The 25,803-nt window shown below is 47.6% G+C and overlaps 1 protein-coding gene across 1 annotated transcript in view; it reads left to right on the plus strand.

Moving 5' to 3' along the window:
* The window catches only part of CFAP57 (cilia and flagella associated protein 57), a 59,332-nt gene that overhangs the window by 27,186 nt on the left and 6,343 nt on the right, over nt 1–25,803 (plus strand). The window contains exons 14-22 of the mRNA XM_074334551.2: nt 1,315–1,408; nt 2,040–2,230; nt 5,451–5,624; nt 6,667–6,825; nt 9,147–9,290; nt 13,341–13,457; nt 14,762–14,896; nt 14,978–15,121; nt 22,708–22,840. Coding sequence (XP_074190652.1) covers nt 1,315–1,408; nt 2,040–2,230; nt 5,451–5,624; nt 6,667–6,825; nt 9,147–9,290; nt 13,341–13,457; nt 14,762–14,896; nt 14,978–15,121; nt 22,708–22,840 — 1,291 coding nt within the window. The remainder of the gene's footprint in view (nt 1–1,314; nt 1,409–2,039; nt 2,231–5,450; nt 5,625–6,666; nt 6,826–9,146; nt 9,291–13,340; nt 13,458–14,761; nt 14,897–14,977; nt 15,122–22,707; nt 22,841–25,803) is intronic.

Below are 25,803 nucleotides of genomic sequence, written 5' to 3' on the forward strand. Positions count from 1 at the left end.
TAAAAGATTTCCTATTTACTCAAGATGTGACTGGGATATGCTCATATAGTAAGATATGTGATAATGTATGATTTTAAAGCATAGTTGATAACATCAGAAATTAAAACAAGTGCTAAATGAAAAAAAACAGAATACAAAACTGTGAATAGTATTATTATAATTAGTTAAATGAATACGCATAGAACGGTTTTTAAGAAAATACCATGTTTCCCTGAAAATAAGACCTAGCCGGACAATCAGCTCTAATGTGATTTTTAGAGCAAAAATTAATGTAAGACCCAGTCTTATTTTACTATAAGACTGGGTATAATATAATATAACATAATTTAATATAATACTGGGTCTTATATTAATTTTTGCTCCAAAAGACGCATTAGAGCTGATTGTCCAGCTAGGTCTTATTTTCAGGGAAACATGGTAGCTAACTGTGATTATCTCTGGATAATTTAAATTTGAGGATAATTTAAATTTTGTTCTTTATACTTTTCTGTAATTTCCAAATTCTCTACAATGAGAATATATTACCTTTATGGTCAACAGAAACTTACTTAAAAATAAAATGAAAAGTTCGCAAGAAAAACTAAGTATAGAAAGAAAAGAGCTAGAATATTGATCTCTGGATTGTCAGTAGGTTAAATAAAATTAATCTAAATGGTCTTCCCGTAGTTAGATGTGGTCCAGCACTCTCCCAGAATAATTTCTTTATTCCTCACAAATCTGTCTGGCCCATCATTCAAACCCCCTATTTATTGCTCAAGGGATATGTGCTCTTTTATGTTATCTCCATGGGTCATAGTTTGGCTGGAAAAAACAAAACAAAACAAAACCATGACTGTTAATTTTATTATTTCATTCATTTAGTCAACAAACTTTGATTTGGTGCATTCCGTAAGCTAAGCACAAAGTTAGGTCCCAGAAATGGCACCTCCCCTGACTGCAAGGAGCTTTCCCACTCCGTTAAAGAAAACACTTTCAGAGAAGCTGACACATTAACATACCCAAGGATTAGGTGACAGCAATGTGCTGACAACAGAGGATTCCACCGAATCCTTACTTTTTCCACCGAAAATGCATTTGCTACATGTCCAAAACTGAATTCATCATTGACAAGACCCACTTAATAGAAGGAAGTATAGCACTTTCAGAGCAGAACATTAATGTAAATAAAGTGATAGCTTGGTTGTTGTTCACAGAACAGTGCTTGGTACAAAATGTTTGTGAGTAAAGGCAGATGTCACTTGTAAAATGTGTTCTTGCCCCAGTAGTGCCTTCAGCAGAGGTGTAGAAATGAGAACATTTGACCTTGTGTTTTAGATTTTAAAAACAGAAAAAGAAAAGCAGGATATATTTCATCGTGAATGCATGGATGATCTCCTAGACAAGCAAACCCGTGAACTGCAGGACCTGGGTGAGTCCACAAGTACAGGCCACGTGGGCAGAGGCTGGTTGGTTAAGGGCAGAAGTCTGAGAGTCCCCCAGACCCAGCAGAAGTCCCTGGTGATGCAGCTTTGTCTATAAACAGGCTACACGTGTCCCCTGGAACTCACCGTGGTTTTTACTCTTATGTATTTACTCATTCATTAAACATAGATTAAACACAAGCAATAGGAGATCCAGAAAAGTGCAAGTTGAGCGCCTGAGAGACTGCCTTGGGTCCCAGACTCACCACATACCTGCTGGGAGCCCTAGGAAGTCACCTAACCTCCCCAGGCCTCAGTTTACTCTTCTGTAAAACGAGGGTACTACCGCCTAATTTGCACACTCAGGACATTCTTCTTGGCCCTGAACCCCCAAACACTCCATCTGCACTTTCATGGAAACCTTTCTACCTAGACAGCAAAGGGGAAGGAGTTTGGCTGCCTGATGAGATGATGGAGTTAGAGGCAGGTGAGGAAGATGGACCAGCATTTGGATCTTGGCTTTGGAGGCAGATGTTCTAGCTAGTGCTGGAAGGGGGTGGGAAAACACCCAGGGATCTTAGGTGTCCCTGAGGTTGGTGCTACTGTCCCACCTTAAATACCTTCCTTGCTTCTCTCCAGAATGTTGCAACAACCAAAAGTTGCTTCTAGAATATGAGAAGTACCAGGAATTGCAGCTCAAGTCCCAGAGGATGCAGGAGGAGTATGAAAAACAGCTTCGGGATAATGATGAGACCAAGAGCCAGGCCCTGGAGGAGCTGACCGAGTTTTATGAGGCCAAACTGCAGGAGAAAACCACCCTTCTGGAAGAGGTACACATGAAGCTGACTGTACCCCCTTCCATGGGGCCGTCCTGCAGGCCTGACCTGGGAACAGCCCGAAGAGCTGTGGGAAGCCTCACTTGACTTTCTTTTCCTTCCCCAACTTCCTTTCAGTATGTGTGTCATCCGGTCCTGAATTTATACATTTGTTTTCCTGTAGACCACTGAGGACTCACTGAGGTAGAAGGTGCTCAGATTTGAGACTGAAATTCCTTGGATAGACTAAGTTCAGTTCACACCTGTTCTGTCTTTATCTTCAAGCCTTAAGAACTGGGGAGACCTTTCTAAAAGAAGCCTGTAGAAGCTGGAGAGGAACAAGGGCCCTGAACAATAGGGAAGGTGGTTGCCTGAAACCCCTTAGTAACTTCTTCTGTCTTACAAGGTGAAGTCATTCCTTCACTGATTTCACCAACACAGATCGTGTCTTACGTCAGGTTTGCCAGCCTGAGTGCTGGGTGACCGAGAGAACTAAAACACAGGACTTGGTTCTCAGTCCGGGGAGAGAGGCAGTCACATAGGTCAGTACGTAAAGGTGTGCACAGGATAACGGGGGATGCAGACAAAGGTGCTGCCCTGGCCTGGGTGGTCGATCCAGGAGGAATACAAGTCAGAATGAACAGGAGACGGGAAATCCAGGAGGGAAGGGCACCCAGGCAGGGCAATGCGATAGAATGTTCAAGCAATTTGTTTCCGAAATACCTCGTTTCCCAAGACGAAGAGAGAATTGAGAGGCCAGACGGCCTCCTGTTCAGCCTGACAGTTGGGCAGATGGTGTGCTGGTAGTGAGGGTGCAGGAAAGGCGTGGAGGTGTGGAGTAATTTTTGAAGGGAATGAAAAAGACAGTGAGCAAGCAGAGCACGGGCAGGTGTGTGGCTGAGAGCCCAGCTCAGGTGTGAGGCATGAGTTCTGGCGGCATTAATCCACCCGGCTGTGTGCTTTTCCATAGCGTGGCACAGTGAGCAGGTGCGTGAGCGAGGAAGGCACGGCGGCCCTCATTTGTAGATGGGGTTTATTGAGTGATGCCACAGAAAATAAAGGTCGGCCAATGACCAACCACTGGGTCCAGGCCAGAGAGGAGTCAGTAAAGGAGACATCACAGGAACCTCTATAACCACCCTCAGTTATAGCAAGGAAGACTGAGTCAGCATCCGGAAATCTTGGGTGAACTGAGAATGTGGCCGGGCAGTGGGGGATCGACGTGGTGAGAAGTAGGGGTGGAGGCTTCCTGAGGCAGGCGCCTCAGACCGGGCTGAGCGCTGACACAGCTGGAAGCCGACACTGAGGGAATTCCACCCACACCTGAGCACCACCTGGTTCAGTCCTGTGACTGTTCCGTAACACAGCCTGCACAAGCTGCTAGGGCTTGGATCTGCCCACCTCCCCAACCCCATTTCCTGCTGTCCCTGTCCAGCTCCCTCCCATCCAACAATACGGAGCATCTGGGAGTTTCCCACACAGCCTCTGGCCTCTGCTCAGGGTGATTTCTCTTCCCAGGGCCCCTTTCCCTTCTCCTGGCCACTTGTGCTCACCCTACAGACAGGACAAGAGCCAGCTCCTCGAGGAATTTTTCCCTAAGCCCTCTCCCCGTACACAGAGCTAAGCAGCCCTCTTTTGTGTGTTCTCAGGGCCCCAGGCCCCTTGCTCACACATGGCTTACAAGGTGATACCCTGTGTTCACTGAGCTCCGCCTTTAGGGACATTGAATCCTCCCAAAAGGGCAAGAGGCCTCCCTCGCAGGACCTCCCACAGTGATCACAGTGCATTTCTTCTTCTGAGTCAATAAAATTTCAACTCAGAACTTTCCTAGGGAGCTGCCACCTGGCATGCCATCTTACTAATTCTATTTTTTAGCAACATCTACCAAATCAAGAGCAGGGGGCTGTGTGTGACTCCAGGCTGCAGACAGAGCCAACCTTGCCAGGCTTGTGTCTAGCAGGGGTCTGGTGACATGTGATGGGTGAAGACAGAAGCCTTTCTCAGGAGGCCATTGAGCCCTGGCTTAAAATCATCTTGTCTCTCTTAATCCCCAAAACACACAGTCCAGGGCTAGTACATGTGGAGGAAAGCAATTGATTCTGATAGAATCTAAACTTTCCACCACTTGGTGGCAGTAGCAAAGAGGAGTCATGTCCTAGTCGCTTGCAATCTCCGCCAGGCAGTTTTTCCAGCATCTGGGCTCTCTAGGCTTTTACTCATTCAGCACCAATTATGTACCAGATACTGTCTGTGGTGGGTGTTCACCGTGGTCAGCAGAGAGATGTGGTCCTGCCATAGGGGAGCTTCCATTCCAGTGGAGGAATCTGTCAGGCAACTATAACATAAAGGGATGGGGAATGGCAGGCTTCTCACAGGAAATGGTAGCTGAGCCAAGAGCTGAAGGACAGAGCAGCAGGAAGAGGGCTGAAAACAGAGGGACGACATGTGCCCAGCCCAGCCGTTGAGGAACATGCACATTTGGAGAACTGAAGTTAGTTTGCTCTGGCAAGAGAGTGGGGTGGGAATAATGGCTGAGGCTAGAGAGCTAGGCTGGTGCTGACTCACACAGAGCCTTGTAGACCCAGCTCAAGAGTCTGGACTCTATCCTGAGGATAGGGTGAGCCATGGAATGCTTTCAAGCTGGGGGTGGCATGATCAGGTGTGTGATTTAGAGGATCCCCCTTGACTAGAGAGTGGGAACAGACTGGACAGATGCATGACTGGAGACAGGAGATTGGTTAGGAGGCTGAGACTGCAGTCCAGGCAGGAGTTCCCATACCCAGGCTGGTGTGTTGTACACTGGGAACTCAATGGTGGGCCTGATAATTAATTAGGGCTTCTGCCCTCGAGGAACTTACATCTTATGGGAAAGACAATCAACTAATTTCACAAATAAATATAAAATTACAAGTGTCACACATTCAGTGAAGGAAAAGTAGAGGAAACCTGGGTGTCACATGTGAAGACCAGAGGTGGAACAAGATAAGATAGTGGTTGAAGTGATGGAGCCTGAGGCGTAACCTGGTAGGAAAAGAAGGGAAGGTAGAAGGACAGACAGGAAGAAAGTGGGAAAGTCAAGGGACCCATGGCCTTGGTTTCCATTTCTGTAATACACTCAGTCCCTCATTCCCCATGACAGTTCCCATATGCTCATCTTGTCCCAGGCCCTCGTAGCACAAACGCGTCATGTGCCCCTTCTCCCCCAGCACACATTCCCTCCCTCTCTCTGCGCCAGGCACAGGAAGACGTCAGGCAGCAGCTGCGCGAGTTTGAAGAAACCAAGAAACAGATTGAAGAAGACGAAGACCGAGAAATCCAAGATATCAAAACCAAGTATGAGAAAAAGCTTCGGGATGAAAAGGAGTCAAACCTGCGGCTCAAAGGAGAAACCGGCATCATGAGGAAGAAGGTACGGGTCGGGCCCTTCCCGGAGAGGCTGGGGGCAGGCCAGGGCAGCACTGAGAGGCTGGGGCAGGCCAGGGCAGCACTGAGAGGCTGGGGCAGGCCAGGGCAGCATTGCAGAGAAAGCGTGGGGCGGGTGGACAGGCGGCTAACCTGGCAGAGTCGTGCCCGAAGGTCCTCGTCTCCAGCAAGCAGGTTAGGAAAGGAGCACTGACTGGTGTGAGGCTTCTTTCTGCACCGTCAGGCACACAGAGCCTTACTGCATCCTATGAAGGGGTAACCGTCGGAGCTTCCCTTCTCTTTCCAGGGATAGTGAGGTTCGATGTGACAGTGACGGACACTCTGAACTTTCATTTATTGGCAAGTAGGATTTAGTCAAAGATTTCAGAGCTCAACCCCGATATAAATGGCAATGAGGTCTTCTGGAGGTGATATAGTCCTCCCCTCGTGGTGCCCTCAGGCTCTTGGTCGAGGGAGTCCTGCGTGGCTCCTGTTCAGAATCCGTGGGGGGTGTAGGATGCTTAATTTACAATGTTCTTAGTCACTGAAGGTTGGGATGAGAAGGGATTCCATTTGTAGATCCTTATAGAATTTCTACAGTTTTTCCAACACAGTTTAGCAATAGAGAAGCCAAGTTCAAAATAAACTCACATTCCTTCCTATTAGAAATCACACTACTAGTCAGTCCAGGGGATAGTCATGCCTTCCTTTCTTGGACATGGCTAAGATGGCTCATCAGTTAGGGTTCAATCTCTTTGACCTTGATGGGCATGGATTCCAACCTTTCAAGGTCAGTGTTTCCATGGAAAAAACTGGATCCAGTCGGGGAACTGGTCTCCAGAGCCTCTTGATGCAGACAGTCCGTCCTCACATAAGGGGTTGAGACCGGACCTTGCCAGACAGAATACTACATCATCCACTTGGCCTGGGAAATTCCTGACTGTCCCAAAATCGGACGGGGAGCTCTTTAAATTTATAGACAGTTGGGAGGAATGGAGACAAGTGCAAAGACCGTGTGTGATCTTTGTCGTTGCCTTTTATATCTTTAGTTCAGCAGTCTGCAGAAGGAGATTGAAGAGCGAGCCAATGACATTGAAGTCCTGAAGGGAGAGCAGCTGAAGCTGCAAGGAGTCATTAAGTCCCTGGAGAAGGACATCCTAGGCCTCAAGCGGGAGATCCAGGAAAGAGATGAGACGATTCAAGATAAGGTGAAGGCCCATCTTCTGTCCTCCCTCAACTGCAGCCTAGATGGACCCAGGCAATGAGGACAAAGCCCGAGAGAGAGGGGCCCTGGCTTCTTGGAACACATTTCTTTAACTTGATGGGGAAATGAAGAGCCAGTGAAGTGTCTACTGTGTGCTTGGCTAATTGCTGTAATCACATCACATTCAATTCTCCCAGCAACCCCAGGGGCCATGAGCAGCCCAGTTGTATGTATAGCACAGGAAACTGAGTTCCAGGCGGTTAAGTAGCTTGCTGAAAGTCATACCGTTTATAGGGGACAGACTTGGGGTAAGAACCTTCGTCAGCTGACTACAAGGCCTCTGCTCTTGACTGCTCCAGGTATCCTAGGGTGACGGTCCCCATTGCCCACGTAGTGCCCCCTGGTCACAGAGGAACTCCCCCGTGTTGGCCCCATAACTGCTGACCACCGAGAGGCTGGTTATCACTTTTTAGGCTGCCTCTCTCACAAAACACTTAGAAGACAGCTAGATCACATTTTGTGAGGCATACCACCTCAGTAGCCAAAATTTCATGCCATCCTCCTGAGCAAATCCAGGCTTCGTGCCCTCTTCTCCATTCCCTGTACCATTACTGCCTTAATTGGGCAGATTTCTCCAGCGGTTGAGAAGGTGGGCTTCAGTGCTATGTAGTTAACTAGGTTCTAGCACAGGCTCTTCCTTTTCCTGGCCTCAGGACCTTGGGCAACTTCTCTAAGCCTTTGTTTTCTCACCTGTGAAATGGGGCTTCAGGGGATCTGATAAGGATGAGATGAGATAGTACCCGCAAGTAATTTCTGCATGTAAGAATTTATGTATGTAGCTGGGCACTTTTTTAAGGGAGGGCCCAAAGCTGTCTTCAGATTCTCGAAGGGCTGTGTTTTGACAAGAAGGAAGTTAAGACCTCCTGACCTAGAAAATTGCAACAGCCTCCTGAGCAGTCTAAAGACCTTTCTCTCTACCTCCACCCCTGCTCGCTGCCACCATACCCTTTAATTGTGTCATTCTCTACTTAGAATCCCTTTGTAGCTCCCCATTGCCTATGGGGTCAGCAAACTTTCTTCTGTAAGGAGCTGGGTAGTACATATTTTAATCTTTACAGGCAGAATGATCTTTGTGAGAATTATTCAACTCTGCCGTTGCAGTGTAAAATCAGCCATAGATAATACACAAATGAATGGGCTTGGCTATGTTCCAATAAAATTTTACGAAAACAGGCAACAGGTCAGATTTGACCTGAGGACTGTAGTTTGCCAACTCCTGGTCTCCTGGATAAATTCTGAACCTTTAACCCAACATTCAAGACCCTTGCCTTCCTCCCTTCCTCCCCTCCAGCCTCATTTCTCACTTCCTCCTGCAAGTTGTCCTCAGCACCCTCAGTACACACTACAGCTTCCATGCCTGCCTCTTCTACGACACCTCTCACAGTGTAGGGTACATTTGTTGACACATCTGCTTTCCTAGCTAGTGTTTTCTCCTTAAGGGCAGGGACTGTGTCATATTTATATTTGGGATCTCAGGCCTTGGTGAAAGGTCTTTATTCGGTATATGTTTGATGGATGGCTAGACCTATATTCTAATTACTGTTGCCTGGCAACAGATTACCCCAAAACTTAGTGGTGAAAAAACAACTGTCTTATTATGCTCACAGATTCTATGGGTCTGGAATTTGGACGGTATGAGAGGAGGGCTTGTCTTTGTCCCTGATGGGCCCAGCAGGGCCACAGTCAGGGGTGACTCACACAGCGGGGGGCTGGAAGGTCAGCATCCAGGGGACTCCTTCATTCACATGCCCAGCCCCTTGGCAGGGATGGCTGGGAGGCTGGCATCAGCTAGGGCTGCCCACCAGAGGACCTAACGTGTTCTCCAGCCTGGAGGTCTCCGTGTAGTGGGACTACTTACATAGCAGATAGCCTCCCCCAGAGGACCAGGTGGCAGCAGCTTGGCCTTTTCTGAGCTAGCCTGGGAAGCCACACATCATGTGAGCTGCATTCTTTGCATTACATTCAAGCCATGAGCCCGGCCAGATGCAAGGGGAGGGAGTCAGATCCTACCTCCTGATGGAGAAGCATAAGGTCGCATTGTACAAAACCACGAGGGATGAGAAATGATGTCGAGGCCAGCTTTGGAAAACAGCCACAACCTGTGTATGAATGAGTGAGTGAATGCATGTAGTCCTGGCACAGAAGCCGAGGAGTCAGTGCCACCTCCTAGTGTGTCCCCAGCGAGGAGAGCCGGCTGTGGCCTCCTACGAGGGATCCCATATATCTGGGCCTCCTGACAGCTCTCACTTCTCTCCTCAACTGCAGGAGAAGAGAATTTATGACCTGAAAAAGAAAAACCAAGAACTAGAGAAATTCAAGTTTGTGCTCGACTACAAAATAAAGGAGCTGAAGAAACAAATAGAACCTCGAGAGAATGAGATCAAGGTGATGAAGGAACAGATTCAGGAGGTGAGAAGTCACTGCCACACCCTGCCCTCTCTGACCAGCTGCTTCCTCCCGGGTTATTCCTGGCTGGCCTGGGGGTAATGAAACCTCCTCACAGCCCCTCTGCGCCCAAGGTGTGTGCAGCCTCCACTCCGCAGAGGATGCCACAGAGAAGGCCCAACCGGGGGTTCAGTTGTGCAAAAGCAAAAGGCTTTGGCATCTGGCTTGCCGTGTCTTTGGGGTGGGCTCCAGCCGGACAAGCACCTCGGCGTGCGAGCTCGGGACCTCAAAGGGAAGGAAACCACGGCTTTTGCGCCTTTGGCCGCCAGGGGGCGATGTCTACTCAGCCACCAGCCTGTCGCACCAGAAAGGACACCCCTCCTATTCAATGTTTTTTCTCAAACTGGAAATGTTGGTTGGGGCCATATGCAAGCCGTGGTGTTTGTACTTCATATGATAAAGAGTGGGAAGTCATCAAAGGCCCTTGAGCAGAAGAGTGGCATAATTAAGTGTGTGTTCTGGGAAGCAAACAGGATGAAGGTAAAGAGGAGAAAGATTAGAAGCAACAGCAATGGGATAAGGGCTTCTGAGAGTCCAGTGAGGTACAAGTGTCCTCCTTGGCCCCTCTGCCCCATACACATTGCATTTCCTTATGCCAAGTGTTTACCTGTCAGCCTCTCCTCACTGGGCAGACAGCAGTGGACAGTGGGGTCTGTGATTGATCTAAACTTGAATTCCTGATTTCCCTCTCCTCCAGCTTCCCGTTTCTCAGTAAATGGTACCACGATCCACCCATGTGCTTAAGGTAGAAATGTAGAAGTCTTTTTGATTCTTCCCTTCACTTAACTCCTATATCCACATCATCACCAATACCTATCTGATCAATTTCCAAAAGATATCTCAAATCCAACGCTCTTTTCCTCTACTGCCTTCATCCCGGTCCAAGCGTCTGTCGTCTTTGGCCTGGACTTGACTCCAGCCACCAGGCTGCTCTCCACAGAGAGGCCACAGTGAAGCCCCCGTGGTGTCCCGTCCCACTTAGAAGAAAATCCAAAATCTCTACCCTGGCCTAAGAGGCCCTGCATAATCCAGCCTCTCCCTGCCTCTCAAGGCTCCCTTCCCTGCTCCGGCCCACAGGCTTCCTGACAGTTCCACGGATAAGCCAAGCTTTTCCCATCTCCAGACCTTCGCAATGCTGCTTCCTTTGCCCAGATCTTCACATGACTGGCTTCTTTGCATCTTTCAAGGTCTCAGCTCATAGGTCACCTCTTCAAGGAGGGCTTCCCTGACCACCCTTTCCAAAATAGCCTCCTGCTCCCTCTCCATTCTCTGTAATTGTGCTGAGCAAGGATAACAGGTAAAAGGGTGTCAAAGAGCATTGATGGCCCAACTAGAATTGAATACACAAAAGCTATAGTGGAGAAAAGCAAAGCCTTTTCTTTTCTCTAGGAGGCCCAGGAAAGAAGTCAGGTGGTGGGAATCAATCCAGGGCTAGGAGGGGTCCAGAGAGAGCATGTCCTTGTGGCAATGACTCTCCCTGGCCTCTGAGCTAAGGAAGGCTGCCCCCAGCTGACCACAGAGCTGCCTCCTGTGGAGCTCCTGTCTACCTTAATGGACCTCCTGCCATTCTTGAGTGACTTCAGGGCCCAGAAATGGCAGCCTGAGAATATGAGAGAGCGAGCAGAGGGCCCACCTGCCTGGAAATCAACACGCTGCAGGCCCCTGGAAATCACTGCCCCATTTCTCCCTCCTCATTTCACATATTTGTCAAGTGGATTTCAGATTGAGTCGGTTACTTTCCACCCCCACATACCTAAGAGCGTATTCATTCCCCATCAGTAACTGGGCCAACCATGGCATTGATTCTCAGCAGGAGATATGCCCACACCTTGGGAGTGATTCCAACAGGGCCCCTCCTACCCCCACCCTGGTGCCAGCTGCTGCCAGGGCTGATAGCTCAGCCTGACTCCTTCCCAAGGGGCCTCTGACCTTGGGGCTTTCCTCTGGGAGGGGGAGGTCAGAGACACATTTGGGCTCATTGGTAGAGACCCCTATGAAGGAAAACGTAATGCTTTCCTGATTCAGGTACCTCCCCTCACATGCACTTTTCCAGCTTCTCTTTGATGAGGCATGATTGTCTCCTTCCTAGAGGAGGAGTTCCCAGAACCCTATCATTTTACTTTACATTCTTTAATTCACCCAGTGCAGGGTTTCTGAGGTGGATAATTCTTTGTTATGGGGCCGCTGTCCCGTGCATTGTAGTAGGATATTTAGCGGCATCCCTGGCCTCTACCCACTAGATGCCAGTAGTAAAACCTCCTCTCAAGATGTGACAACCAAAAATGTCTCCAGTTGTTGCCAGATGTCCCCTGGAAGGCAAAATGCCTGTCCCCTGCGCTCCTCCTCACCCCCTTTGAGTCACTGAGTAGGATGAGTAACAGAGAAAAGTGGATGGGATTTCCACTTCAGGAAAAGGGCGCTTGTCCCCAAATACTAAGCTTGTCGCCTGGCTGCTCAGCCAGCTACTCAAATTTGACATATTTCACTTTTTTTTTTTTTTATGCAATCGTATAGCTTCTAGTTCAGAAATGGTATCTATTCCAGGTGACTTGCAATTATAGAAGACCTGGCAATTCTTCTGATTTCTGTGTATGTAAAGGAGAGAAACAGGTTCCTTTCTACCTTGACCGCAGACAGTGTTTATCCTGTTCCACCTTAACTTCTGTTTTCCTTCCCTCCTATCCCTCTAGACCTGAGGCTTCTTGAAGATAGAAACTCCCTCTTAATGAGTTCTGTATCCTTATGCCCATTGTAATGGGCGTATTCTAGCTTTACCTGTGCAGATGCCCACACTTGCTTTACCTGTGTGTCCTCTGCAAGGTGGCTCTGCCAACATTGTATATTTACCTTATCATCCTTCTTCCAGAAGGCAGGTTGTTTCATACCCTCCCCCTTCCTTCACTGTTGTTCCCCTTGCCTTGTACGCTTGCCGTGCATTCATTCATGTGAATACTTACTGAGTCTGCCTTTATGTCTATACAGGGTGCTTTCAATAATGATAACATTCTTCTAAGAGCTGCCCCTTCATGTCCGAACATGAACGTGGCTCAATAGGACCTCCTGCCACCCCAGAAGGTGGCCAGGAGCCTGAAATCTGAGCAAAGGGCCAGGAATCGACTAGAGGGGCTACTCCATCCAGCCATGAAAAAATAAACCAGTGAACTGTCTCACCCCCAGAAAAGCAGTGAACCTCTCTATTAACAGAAATACTAGTATCCACCAGATTTAGTGTGAAAATCAAACATCACTCCTTTCTTTTGGGAGGTATTAGATCAACTGAGAGCTCACCCACAACTGGCCTCCTCCTAATCAGAAGTCCCAGCTGTGAGTCACATCTTTGGTTAATACAAATGCGACAATGCATAAAAAAATCTTTCCAAAATTACTCATGGTTTCTTCTTTTTCTTTTGAAGATGGGATACTCTCCCCTCAGTTGTTCTTTTTAAGACTTTTGCAATAGAATGATGAGGTCAAGGTTCCTTCTCCTCTTCCTCTTTCCTGTTTGATGCCTTTGACGGGGGATGCCTACATGCCAGGCCCTCAAACGTTGCTGCTTTGGAATCAACTCTGATGACTTGTGGCCCCAGCGGGTCACAATTCACACAACTTCACAAAGTAGGCAAGGAAGGTACTTCTACTGCAGGACCCTGCCTCCAGTTAGGGTGGAGACGCCAGCACATGACAGTTACCTATTTATAAGGAGTTTTTAAAAACAACGTGATCAGCGTGGCTGCAGGAACAGGGCACCTGAGAGGGAAAAAGTCATAGCCTGGCTATAGAAACACCTGATCCCGGTCAACATATCAGCCACAAGAGTGGAGGCTTTGGGGATGGCAAGGAGTAAGAAGAAAGGTTTTGTTCCAGAGGACAGGTGGGAACCAGAAACAAAATGCCTGATATCGGGGTGGCGGGGGGGGTGGCGGGGAGGCCTTCCCACTGAAAGACTTCAGTCCTCAAACCTAATTTTCATTCTCTGGCTCTTTCAGTCTTGACTCTGTCCCTTACTTTCTACAGATGGAAGCTGAACTGGAGCGTTTCCATAAGCAGAACACGCAGCTGGAACTAAACATCACAGAATTGTGGCAGAAATTAAGATCCACCGATCAGGAGATGCGCAAAGAGATACAGAAGGTATTTTCAGCACCTGGCAGTTCTTGGATTCAGGACCTGACACCTGTCTGCCACTGGCAGCTGGCTTCTCGGAGACAGTCAGCCCACTGCTAAGACATAGTCCCATTTTGACTCACATCCTTTACGTGCTCACTGCCTGCCAGATTTCAGGCCCATGCAAATGTACATGACTGGAGCCCTCTGAGACTATAAAATGACTTTGGGTAAAGTGACCAAGGGGTGGGAAGCCAGTCTCATGGGAATGCTCGCAGCATTGGCTTGTTTGTCCTGGGAAAGAGCCGACTCAGCGAGGTCGTTTGGAATCAGCGGTTAAAAACCTTGACTAGCAAATCAATTCTGAGGCTAGGAGCCCCTCAGAAATCGCCTCTTCTGGTCTCTCTGTGTAAGAAGGAAGGAAAGCAGGGCCAGAATGATTAGGAGGTGAAGAAACTTCACCCAGCACCCGTGGCTAGTTAACACATACAGAGCCAGTACTGGGAACCAGGTCTTCTGGTCCTGGGCCAGGACTTGGCTGCACCCTCACCCGCTGGCACAGGGCACCCTGTTGTGGTGGTTGGATCACATTGAATTTTTCCATCCCCCACATTAAGCATTGGCTCTACTAGGTAATACTAGAAGCTGCAGAACTACAAACGTGAACTGACAGATCCTGCCCTTCACAGACTGAAGAGGTCGATAGTGATTTGTGGCGTGTGCATAACAATGTATAATGCACGGTGGAAAATTACGGAATATAAATAAAGGGCTATGGATCCAAGAGAAAGGCAAGACTTGCTTGGTCTAGGGGAGGGGAAGATGGGTATCAGAGAAAGTCTGATGGAAAAGGGAGGATCTAACCCAAGTTTGTAGATGAACCAATCTGCACAATTTTGTCATTTTTTTTTCTCCTACCCACTCACAGCAGCCCCCAAGGAAGGATAACCCCTGAGTGAGCTAATAAGGGAGCATGGAAGCCCTGCAGGAGAGAATTGATACTCTCCATCTTGGCGCAGAAAGGAATGGTGACCACTGTGCTTCCTTTCACCTTTTAAGGCTTGTGATCCTGAAAGGAACCCAGAGCCAATAAAGGAATCAGTCTGTGTGACCTCTGAAAGATGACACTGTTTGGGCCAGGTGCACAAGAGTTTCAGTGCCCTCACCTCTAGGCTGTGTGCCCATCTAGGTCTCTGTGCCCAGTGGGGCCCCTGGCGGGCAACTGTAAGTCTCCAATGAGGTGTCTCTTGTCCCTTTCTTCAGTCATTAGCCTGCAGCCCCCACCCCTGGAGTATCCCTTCAGTGCCAAAAGTAAGCACCTCTGCTTGCAGGAGCGGGCCTTGGAGGCACTGGTCAAACGGTTTAAGACAGACCTTCACAACTGCGTGGCATATATCCAGGAACCCCAGCCGCTGAAGGACAAGGTCCGAGGTCTCTTTGAGAAGTACGTGCAGCGGGCAGACATGGTGAGCTCTACCTCCCTCGCCAGCCCTCCCTTTCTCTCGGGGTCTCCCCTTGCTCACTGAGAACCCCCTCTGCCCCATCAGGTGGAGATCACAGGGCTGAACACAGACCTGCAGCAGGAGTACACCCGTCAGCGGGAGCACCTGGAGAGGAACCTGGCCACTCTGAAGAAGAAGGTCGTCAAGGAGAGTGAGCTGCACCGCACCGATTACGTCCGCGTCATGCAAGTAGGTCCCTGTCAGCTCCCTTGGGGACTGAGCCATCACAGAGGAGAGAGCCTGTTCATGGCCTCTTGGAGACCACCCATACTCAGGGCTCCCCAAGTGTCCAGGGTTACCCACTAGCTTTCCCTAAAACATTCTCTTTGACTTCTCTCCTCTGACCTCCCCGAGCTCATCCTGGCAGTGACCATGGCCCAGAACCCTGCCAAGAAGGTTTTCTAGGCATTTCCATGCCCACCCCTGCCCCACCAATGCCCATTCATTTCTCCCCCCAAATGCTTGACCAGGCACCTGTTTCTTTTGTTTGTTTGTTTGTTTTGCCCCTTCTTTACCCAAAGCACTTCGGTGCCCTTCCGCATTCCTATTGACCTTTGCCCCCTCTGAACCTTCATCCACAAGACTTTAGCTTTCCTGAGTCACTCTCTCCTCCTTTCCTCTGTTTCCAACTCTTATTTCACCCTACTTCGTTCTGCTGCTTTTTATTCTGATGCTAGTACCACGTGGTACTTGCTGGCCAAGTCCTCTCCTCTGACCACCCCGGCCTCCACCCACCTCATCTGACTTCTCTGGTGCCTCAGGTCCCAACCCTTATCTCTTGGGGACAGAGCTCACTATACCCACCCTAAGAGTTGGCCTCACTCTAATTTAATGAGCTCTCCACAGCCCCCTCCCAGGATCCTCTGTAGGGCTGTTCAGAGAGCCTGACCCCATTACTGCTACCTCCACTTAAGTGCATTATCAAGACTGCCAGTCGGGCATCTTCTGCCAGATTTCTGTTTCGGTGTCAGTATTGTCTGAAGCAATTAATCTCAAAAGAGAACATCAGAACCTCATTTACAAGGCACGCACCTTTTTACACTTAATGTTTCTTTAATGTCATAATTAAAATACTGGAGTGGAGATGAGCAGCAGTTGGATTGAAACAAACCAGTTCACAGCTTGGCCAGCCCATCCACAGCTGGGCAGAGCCCACTGCAGTTCAGGCCAGGGCCATGCCATCTTATAACCAGCTTCTGCTTAAAAGCAGCCCAACCATCAAACCACCGCCCTCCTCCGGGGCCATGAAAGCAGTTTCAGAGGCCCAGAAAGAGAGTGGATCCATTGGCACTGGGAACCCTTAGGCACAAACAGCTGAGAAACAGCTATTGTAAGGGTCACAAGTACCCCCAAGCATGGCCTGCTCCCCAGGCTCTGGGGTGCAGTGTGCTGGGCAGTGGGACCAGTGTGGCTGCTGGAGCGGTTGTCGGCTGGTGACATTGCTGAGCTCTTATGTGTGCCTGGCCATGAGAGCACAGGCCGGAGACACCCTCCAGGGGCAGGGGGCCTCTGTCCATGCCAAGCAGACACCCAAGTCAAATGTCAGGCCTAGGAGAAGAAGGAAGAAGAAAGAAAGTGAAGACCACAGGCTAGCCAGAGGGTGCAAGCATCGCATGAGGCTGCTCTGGGCAGGCATGACGCCCCGGAAGCTGTGTGCCCACTCCTGCTGGGCCAGGGTACAAGTCAGGATGGAGGGAGCAGAGGAGACCCAGGCAGCCCTACAGAAGGGAAATCCCTGGAAGAGGGTTTTCTCGAGCAGCATTGTAAACCCACGTGTTATGAAGCCCAATGGACCCATAAAATGCCCCAGACAACTGCAGGGAGCAAGAGGGGATCCAGGAGGCAGGGCTCTGGGTCCCCACCCCTCAACCAGGGAGACTCCTTGCTTATTACAGTGGGCTCTGTGTAATGTTTTGTTTGGATGATTAAAAGAAAAAGAAAAACTTTTAAAACCACTGTTTTGGATCATACAAATTGTTTCTTTCTTTGATCTTAAGTTGAAGGAGAGGGCCGGGCCAGGGACAGGCAAGGAAGGTGTCAGGGCAAGCACAAAGTGAGCTGGCACTGTCGCTGTGCAGACCCAGTTTATCCTGCCTCAGCCACGCTTGTGGGGAGACCTTGAGTAAATTCCTTACCTTTAGGAGTCACCTTCCTTATCTATAAAATGGGGAAGAAAACACCAGCTATAACGAGTTAATGCAAGGTTTGAACACAACTAAGATAACTAACATAAAGCATTAGGCACTGGCCAGGTATAACACAGGTGCTCAAAAAATGTTATTTCCCTTCCCCGCCACCAAGCAAAAGACCTGTTCAAGAACCAAGGTGGAAATCCAGTGGGAGAGCCTGGAAGGCCACCACAGCACAGACCAGGGAGGGGTGCCTGTGGGCTGGGGGCATGGGACAGGGGACCACACTGACACCAGGGCCCCCCAGCTGTGGCCCGGGGCGCCCGGTGCCTTGGTATGCATTGGGAAGGAGCTGTGTCTACAGGTTCCAAGGCCCTGGCACTTCAGTCCAAACAGGCCAGGGAAGGCCAGGGCAGACAAGGCAACTGAGAGAAACTCATTAGAAAACACGGAAAATGAGATCACTGTCTCATCTGGATGCTCAGACAGGAAGGTGGGGCCCCCCCCACTTATTCTCCAGCCACTTGCAGATACGAAAACAAGAGTTGCAGTGGAATACAAATTATCTAGGACACGTACTTTGCTCATTCAGTATACATTTTTGAGGGAAAGCTCTGTGCCAGCCACGGAGGATTCCAAGATGAGTGTGACAGCATACCTACCCTCAGAGAACTCATCAAAGGGACCCTGAGTGAGGTACAAATAAGCACGGCGCCACCCACAGTATCCAGTGTTGTGAGCTCGTAGTAGGGGCGGGCTTCAGTGAGGGCAAGTGGCATTTGAGCTGGTCCTTGAAGGGTGAGTAGAGTGTGCACTGGGAACAAATGGGGGAAGAGCCTTCTGGGAAGGAGGTACAACCTGTGAACAGGCAGAGAAGAATGAGGCCTTCAGGTGTTTGGGGACCCAGGAGTCCAGAGCCTTTAACTTTATTGCACAGCATGGGGGCAGGAATAAAGGGTAGCTTAGGGTCACATTGAAAGGGCTTTCCATGCCACACCAAAAAGCATAAAGCTTATCTTACAAGCAGGTGCCATCCAAGGTTTCTTAAGTAGGTAGGGGTGTTATCTGTTCTGAAAAGGTTAACTCAGTTGGCAGGTGGAAGGCAGGTGGCAGGAAAACCCATTAGAAGATGACTGCCAGGTTAAAGGGAGATGCGAAGGGGCTTGGCAGGGGGAAACTGGTGATGTCAAAAGACATTTCAGAAGAGAAATCATTAATAGAAATGTCAGGTTAGACATGAGAAGAGGGTTGAAAAAGAAGCGGAGAAATGGCTCACTTGTGCAATTAGGCAGATGGTGAGCCCACCAACTGTGGGTTCCAGAAAGATGCCACCAATGCAGTACTTCGAAGTTCACGGAATAAATCAGGTGCAGACTCTTTCCACACTGCCATATTCTTAAAAGCAGCCATATTCTTAAAGATGTCAACTCAGAGAAGGCCAGTAGGGGGTGCTATAGGCATTGCTTCTCTTCTGGGCCCAAGGTAGGGGTTGGGTCTGAAAGATCTGCCAGTCAGTTCCCATCTGTGGCTCTCTGGCATTGATCTCAACCAAAGGCAATCCTGGACAGCTCAGCATAGCCCCTTTATGTAGACTACTTTCTGTATAAAATGGACCTTAGCCTCCTCAGCCAGTCTCTCTCCTACATACCCCACGACTTGACACTTGATGGGACCCCAGGTCAGATTTTCCTGGCTGCAGAGAAGCTGAGTGGGGCTCTGGAGGGGGAGGGGCTTTTGTAGACCATCCTGACCAAGGAGGTATCAGGAACAGAAAGCTCAGCAAACCTGTTGCATTCCCCTTTTAAATTCACAAAGCTACCCAAAGCACATACAAGCATACCTTGTTTTATTGCGCCTCGCTTTATTGCACTTCGCAGATACTGTGTTTTTTACAAATTGAGGGTTTTTGGCAACCTTGCATCAAGCAAGTCAGTCAGCGCCATTTTTCCAACAGTTCAGATCATGGTTAGCATTTTTTAGCAATAAAGTAATTTTTAGTTAAGGTGTGTACATTACCTTTTTAGACATACTGCTATTGTACATTTAGACTACAGTATAGTATAAACATATTTTTATTTGCACTGGGAAACCAAAAAAATGTGACTTGCTTTATTGTGATACTCGCTTTGTTGTGGTGTGGAACCAAACCACAATATCTCCCTGAGGGGGGCCTGTACAGTTGAGCCCATTGTGATCTCTAGACTCCTCAGAACATGGACCACCCTGCAAAGTACACTTCAGGGAGCCCAGCTTGTACTTTTGGGGGCTTCCATGGCCATCAGACTATGGGAGGTGATGGAATGGAGTTGGGAAAGTTGGTTCTGGGAGGCTGCAGTCACAGAGGAACCAGGCACTTGGATGCAGACACAACCAGATTCGAATCCCAGCTCTTCCATTTATGCACTGCCTCAGTTCCCTCATATGAAAATGATTCTAATAATACCTTCCTCATAAGGGGGTGCTGGGGACGAAATGAGGTAAATACATGCAAAATGTTTGATACGGTGCAGGGACCCACTCAGCCCTTGGAGTTATGATTTCTTATCATCATCGTCATCATCATCATCAAGCATTTAATGCCTCAACTCCTGCTTGTTCCCTCTGGCTCTGGGCCTGAAACACCCTTCCCCGTCCCCTGCCTCCCCAGGGAGCCCTCCTCACACAGGGTGAGCTCCCTTCTTCAGACTCTCATGGCATCTTTTGGCATTGGATCCGAGCTTGACTGGACTGTGCTCCTCTGTCTGGCACAATGACCAGTGTGTAACCAGCTTTCAGCAACTGGTTCTTATGTGATTTTTATGAATGAATGAATGAATGAATAGAATGAATGAACAGGACAGGGGAATCGGGCTGCATTGAGTCATAAGTTTCAATCACACTCTGATACGGACTGAGCCATGACCTGGAGGTCCATTCAGGTGGCCAGCATCATGGAGATGTCCAAAGCTGACAGTGGGCTCAGAAACAGGCATTCACACCAAAAGGTACCAGGAGCCAGAAGTCCCAGTTAGGGTGACAGGGTTGTCAAGAATGGAGGGGCAGGGAGAAACTAGGATGGGGGCTCCCCTTGGGGCCCTTACGGTAGCAGAGGAGAGAGATGCTGAGAGCTGGTTACGAATCACAGGAAGGGTGGGTATGAGATTCAGTTCAGACACAAAATTGACAGAATTCAGTGACAAAATGGATGGAGATGACCAAGAAGAAGTAGTAACTCAAGATGTTTATGAAGAGGACTGGGGAAATGGTCCTTTCAGCCTGTAATTTTTATTCTGATTACTGTTACTGCATTGAATGAGGCAGGACAGTAAAGCTGAGTGACGCCAACTAAGAGGACTGGAGAGAGACTCTCAGCACAGGTCCCCATGAGGTCCCTACGGCTCCCCGGAGCTTCCTTTCTGGCTGGTCTCCCCTGCCTGAGCTTTACCCCCTGGTTTGTAATTTCCTCATTAGTAAGAATCTCGCCTTATTTAACGTGGTATCCACTGCACTAGTTACTCATTTGCTATTCATTCCGCAAATATTTATGGAGCATCTCTTCCAGGCAAGGCCGAGTCCAAGGTCGTAGAACCCAATAAATACGAATTTAATTGATTGTGTCATGATATAAAGTCTGCATGGAGAAGTTCCAGGAGAGGAAACTGGCAGAGTTTTATAGGAGAGCATCTGGAAAGGAAATGTGGGAGATTCGTCACCCACACCTGGATGGGTTAAAAGGGTAAAAGATCAGATGCAGAAAACCTGCTGACTTTATACAGAAACAGCACAGAGCTTAGCCTGAGAATGAGGGATTGGCAACGACTGGGCATTTTATCCAAGAGAGAAGAATGACGAATACTAAAATTAAGTGACACACTGAAAATCTGAAGGTATATATGACATGCTTAGATAAAGAGGCTCTGAAGGGAAAGGATATGATGGATGTCTCCTACTCAGCCCCTCTCCCTCTTGGGCTCCATAGGCCTGTCCCCATAACCAAGACGTGCTTTTCAGGACTCAGAACAGTGCTTGGGATCATCCTGTTCTCTGGGCTCTGACTTCACACTCACCATTCTGGAGAGAATGTCCCTAGTGAAAGCACAGTTTGTTCCTGGCACAGGTCCGTTTTACATAGATTTGGCTTGCATTCGCCTCATTCGGTACGCAGACCCTCAAGGCCTAGCTACCCACAGATGGCCTGGCTCACAGACCAGCAGTAGCATCTTTTGGGAGGTGGTTAGAGATGCACAATCTTGGGACCGGCTCCAGACCTACCAGGTCCGATGCCACATTTAATAAGACCCTCAGGTGATTTGTTTGCACAGTCATAGGAGTATGAGAGGCGCTGCTGTAGACAAGCCAAGTCCTGAGGCTGCTAAGAGCAAAATGGCCAGTGTCTCTCTCAACCCACAGTGATGGGGACACCTCCATGGAGCCACCCTTGGTGCCCTCATGCTGAGTGTGAAAATGAGAGCAGTGATTTGAGGTGTGGGAGGGAAGAGAGGAGAGAGTGTTTAGTCCCAGGGTGCAGGGTCCCCACCACCTGGCCTCCAGCAGGCTCTTCACCCTCAATCCTCTCTACTGCCCTCTCTCACTTAGCATTCCAGTGATACAGAACTACTGCAAGTGCCCCCCTCACACCAGCCATGTCATACTTCTGTGCTTTCGTCCTGCTGCTCCAGTCATCTGGGATCCCCTGACCTTCTCTTTGGCAACTCCTTCAAGCCTCAGCCTAAGGGTCAATTCCAAGAAACAACCCTGGTCATTCAGGAAGAGCTAAGTGCCTTTCCTCTGTGCCCTACTCCCGCATCACAGCAAGGTGGCCACCATGCTAAACTGTGCCCAGATCCCCCATTGCACCCTAAACTACTGAAAAGCAGAGGCCAGGTCTCACTGTCTATATACCTCAGGGCAGCACATAATTAGTACTCAATTAATATTGGATGGGAGGTGGACGGATGGATGGATGATATTGTCAAACACAAACAAGAGAAGTGAACTTCCAATGGATGTAGCAAATGTTAATTATCCATTTACTTCTCTGTGTTCCTCACCAAACAGAGTGCTGTTGGGGGCAGAAACCATGTCTTATTTCTGTGTGCATCTCGGGGACATGGCAGATACCCTATAAATGTAGGTTCAACAATGAATGGAAGAAAATGAATAAAGCACAGAACAGTATTTAAGAGCTCAGAGCTCCAGAACCAGACTGTCAGAGTCAGAATCCTGGCTCTGTCACTTGCTATCTATGTAATCTGGGCAAGTTACATGACCTCTCTGTGCATCAGTTTCCTCTTCTGTAAGATTGTGATTGTAATAGATCTAATGATAGGGTTATTATGCTATTTCAATGCATTAAATTCATATCAAATCCTTAGAAAAGTGTTGTTGCTGTTGATGTTGGGAAGAGCCTGGATAGATGGGAAGAGTGAGCACAGTGTGTATCTTATGTTGCCAGAGTCCACCTGAAGGTAAGCTCGCTGGTACCGTGAGAGGCTGCTCCATGAGCTAGGATGAAGATTCATGTTCCAATAGAAGAATCAGAGAATTCATCTTGGTCCAGGAACACCCCCATTTATTCCCCACACCCTCAGCCCCTGGCCAGGGGAAGTACCACGCCCACTAATCACTCATCCATCCGTACTCACTCGCTTCCCTTTTTTACTGCAGGAAAATGTCTCCCTTATCAAGGAGATTAATGAGCTCCGCAGAGAACTGAAACTCACCCGTTCCCAAGTCTATGATCTTGAAGCAGCTCTGAAACTGATGAAGAAAGTCCGACCACCAGAGGCCCCAGAGACAGGTAATGTCACCAAGGGCCAAGGGGGATGGGCATTGGAACAAAGGGACCAATGGCAGCCACAGGCAGGTCTCCCTTTGGCTTCCAAGGCCTCTCCTAAGTGTCCTCCTGTATCAGATCACATATACCCCATGGCCTTCTGGGAGCCTCTCCATGCCACACTCCTGCTCTCCTGTGAGGAGCCTGCCACATTCAAACAAAATCCTTGCAGTTAGCTCCAGTGTCAGAATTCAGAATCTTTCAGATCTTAAAGAATACTGTACACTGTATATTATTATGTTGGTGCAAAAGTAATTGCAGTTTAAAAGGTTAAAAATTGCAAAACCCGCAATTACTTTTGCACCAACCTAATACATGACAGCCCTAGAGGGGTCTGGGGCAGTGCCCTGAAATCAAACACATGAGTATTTCTGTCATGAAACATATGAGTATTCACCCTAAACTCATCATTTACAAATGTTTTTCATTTTTAGAGCTTTTTGCCTTTTAGAATTATGGATAAAGGATTGTAAACCTGTACAATTAAAGGCAGAAAAAAAAAGATCAAAAGCTATTTAAAGGGAGAGGGGAAAGAATAACATTAGAAATAGTAAGTGAGTTAGTTATTCCAATTATCACTGACTTACTGACCGCCAAGGCAAAAGGGAAACAAAGAAATATGATCATGTGTATAGTTCTCATTTATGGAAAAAGGAAGGTGTTTGTTTGTTTGTTTGTTTGTTTGTTTTTCCTGGAGAAAAAAAACCTTTCCCTGGCACTAAATTCCATGAAAAATTTATCATGTGGATGCTTATGAAAAGGATACTGAATAACATAATTAACAGTCTGTAACTGTAGGTTTTCAGACAATAAAAAAAAGATTCTTCAGGTGTCCATTTTTTATCTGGACAGTCAATAAATACCAAGAGTAAAATGCATTTCTATGGAAAATTAAGCCAAAGTGGTTCAAGTATATTGTTTTCTGGTGGTTTACATTCAGGAATAAAGGTTAGACACTTGATGAATGAAACATCTCGTGACTGTGGACTGAGTTTTTCAAATATTAGTTTCCTCATGTACTATGGTTATATAAGATATTATCATTGAGGAGAAAGTGGCTGTAGGATACACAGGAACTCTACTATTTTCATAACTTCTTGTAAGGCTTAAACTATTACAAAATTATGTATGTATATAAATAATTTTGTTTTCTCATGTGCCCTTTTCATTGGAGTTAAACAGAACTTGAGACAACAGTAAACCCTCTGAGTAGTACCGGAAGGTCTAAAGACCCGACATAAGAGCACAGCCTGTATTATAAAGACCAAGATACTTGACTTCTTGGAGGTGAAAACATCTTCGGTTGAAGGTGAAGCATAGATGTGTCTATGAACATTTGCAAAACTTCTCTTTAAAAAATATTTCAAAGATGCCCAAGCATCCTACCAAATAATCAGTTGAGATATATCCAGGTTCTTCTTATTACTACCATGTTTCCCCGAAAATAAGACCTAGCTGGACCATTAGCTCTAATGTGTCTTTTGGAACAAAAATTAACATAAGACCTGGTATCTTATAAGACTGGGTCTTATATAAATTTTTGCTCCAAAAGATGCATTAGAGCTGATGGTATGGCTAGGTCTTATTTTTGGGGAAACACGGTATCATGGAAATTTTTAGACAAACACAAAACTAGAAAAGTCTAATGAATCCATTCCCCAACTTCAACAAGTATCTATTTCTGTCATTCTTGTTTCATCTGTATCCCCACCCCCAGTTATTTCCTCCTACACCCATCATGGATTATTTTGAAACAAACCAAACATCATATCATATAGTTTTTCTTCTGGAAGATTTTGTTCATAACAGTTAAGGATGGGTCCTACCAATTGTCTGCCTTGATCATGAAGAACTTAAATCTGACCTCTGATTTTGAACATGGGCCTGCCAAGGCAAGTTAGCTCAAAATATACATCCTCAAGTTGTTTAATGAATTGACCAGTTCAGTTGGTTTTTAAGAACTCTTTATCCAAACAGGACAGGTTGCGATTCTCAAACCATCACTTGTTTTAGTAACATTTATTATTCAGTTTTCATTCACATAATTAACTAACAGGTCTAATAGACACACCTGCTTGTTTTCAATTATTAAAACCATATCAGAACGGCCGGATTGCTCAGGTAGTTGGAGCGTTGTGCTCCCAACACCAAGGTCACCAGTTCGATTCCCACAGGGGCCGGTGAGCTGCACCCTCCACAACTAGATTGAAGGCAATGAGCTTCCGCTGAGCTGCCGGAGGGATGGCCGCATGGCTCCATTGGTTAGAGCGCGAGCTCTCAACATCAAGGTTGCCAGTTCAATTCCCACATGGGATGGTAGGCTGCACCCCCCCACAACTAAGATTGAAAACGGCGACTGGACTTGGAACTGAGCTGCGCCCTCCACAACTAGATCGAAGGACAATGACTTGGAGTTGATGGGCCCTGGAGAAACACACTGTTCTCTAGTATTCCCCAATAAAATTTTTTTTTAAAAAAGCCTATCATTAGAACTTCTAGCTAATTGAAAACCTACTACAATAACATAAAGAAACCACAAGATCAAAGAAAGAAACAAGAGACAAAATTTTGAAAGCTGGAAAATGGAAACATGAGTGGTAACTGACTTCATAGGCCCAAAAAACCTGACTCCTAAACCAGAAGTGGGAATACTAGAGGAAACCTAATGCACATCACAGAACCCTCAAAAGGCTCAGGAATTAGCAAAAGCCAACATCTCTGGAAGTGGGGGTAAAGGTGGGGCTCAAAACAAAAGGGAAAAATCTTTAAGAAGATCTACCTAATATCCAATACAATGGTTAAAAATAGACCTTCACCAGGACCATCATCATGAAATTTCAGAACACCAGAGTACAAAGAAAAAAAAAGTCCTCCAAACTTCCAAAGAGGATTGGAGTAGGTTTCATGCAAATGATCAAAAATTCCAA

The sequence above is a fragment of the Rhinolophus sinicus genome, chromosome 14, assembly GCF_057876585.1.
Source record: "Rhinolophus sinicus isolate RSI-liver-muscle chromosome 14, RSI-T2T, whole genome shotgun sequence".
Lineage (NCBI taxonomy): Eukaryota > Metazoa > Chordata > Mammalia > Chiroptera > Rhinolophidae > Rhinolophus > Rhinolophus sinicus.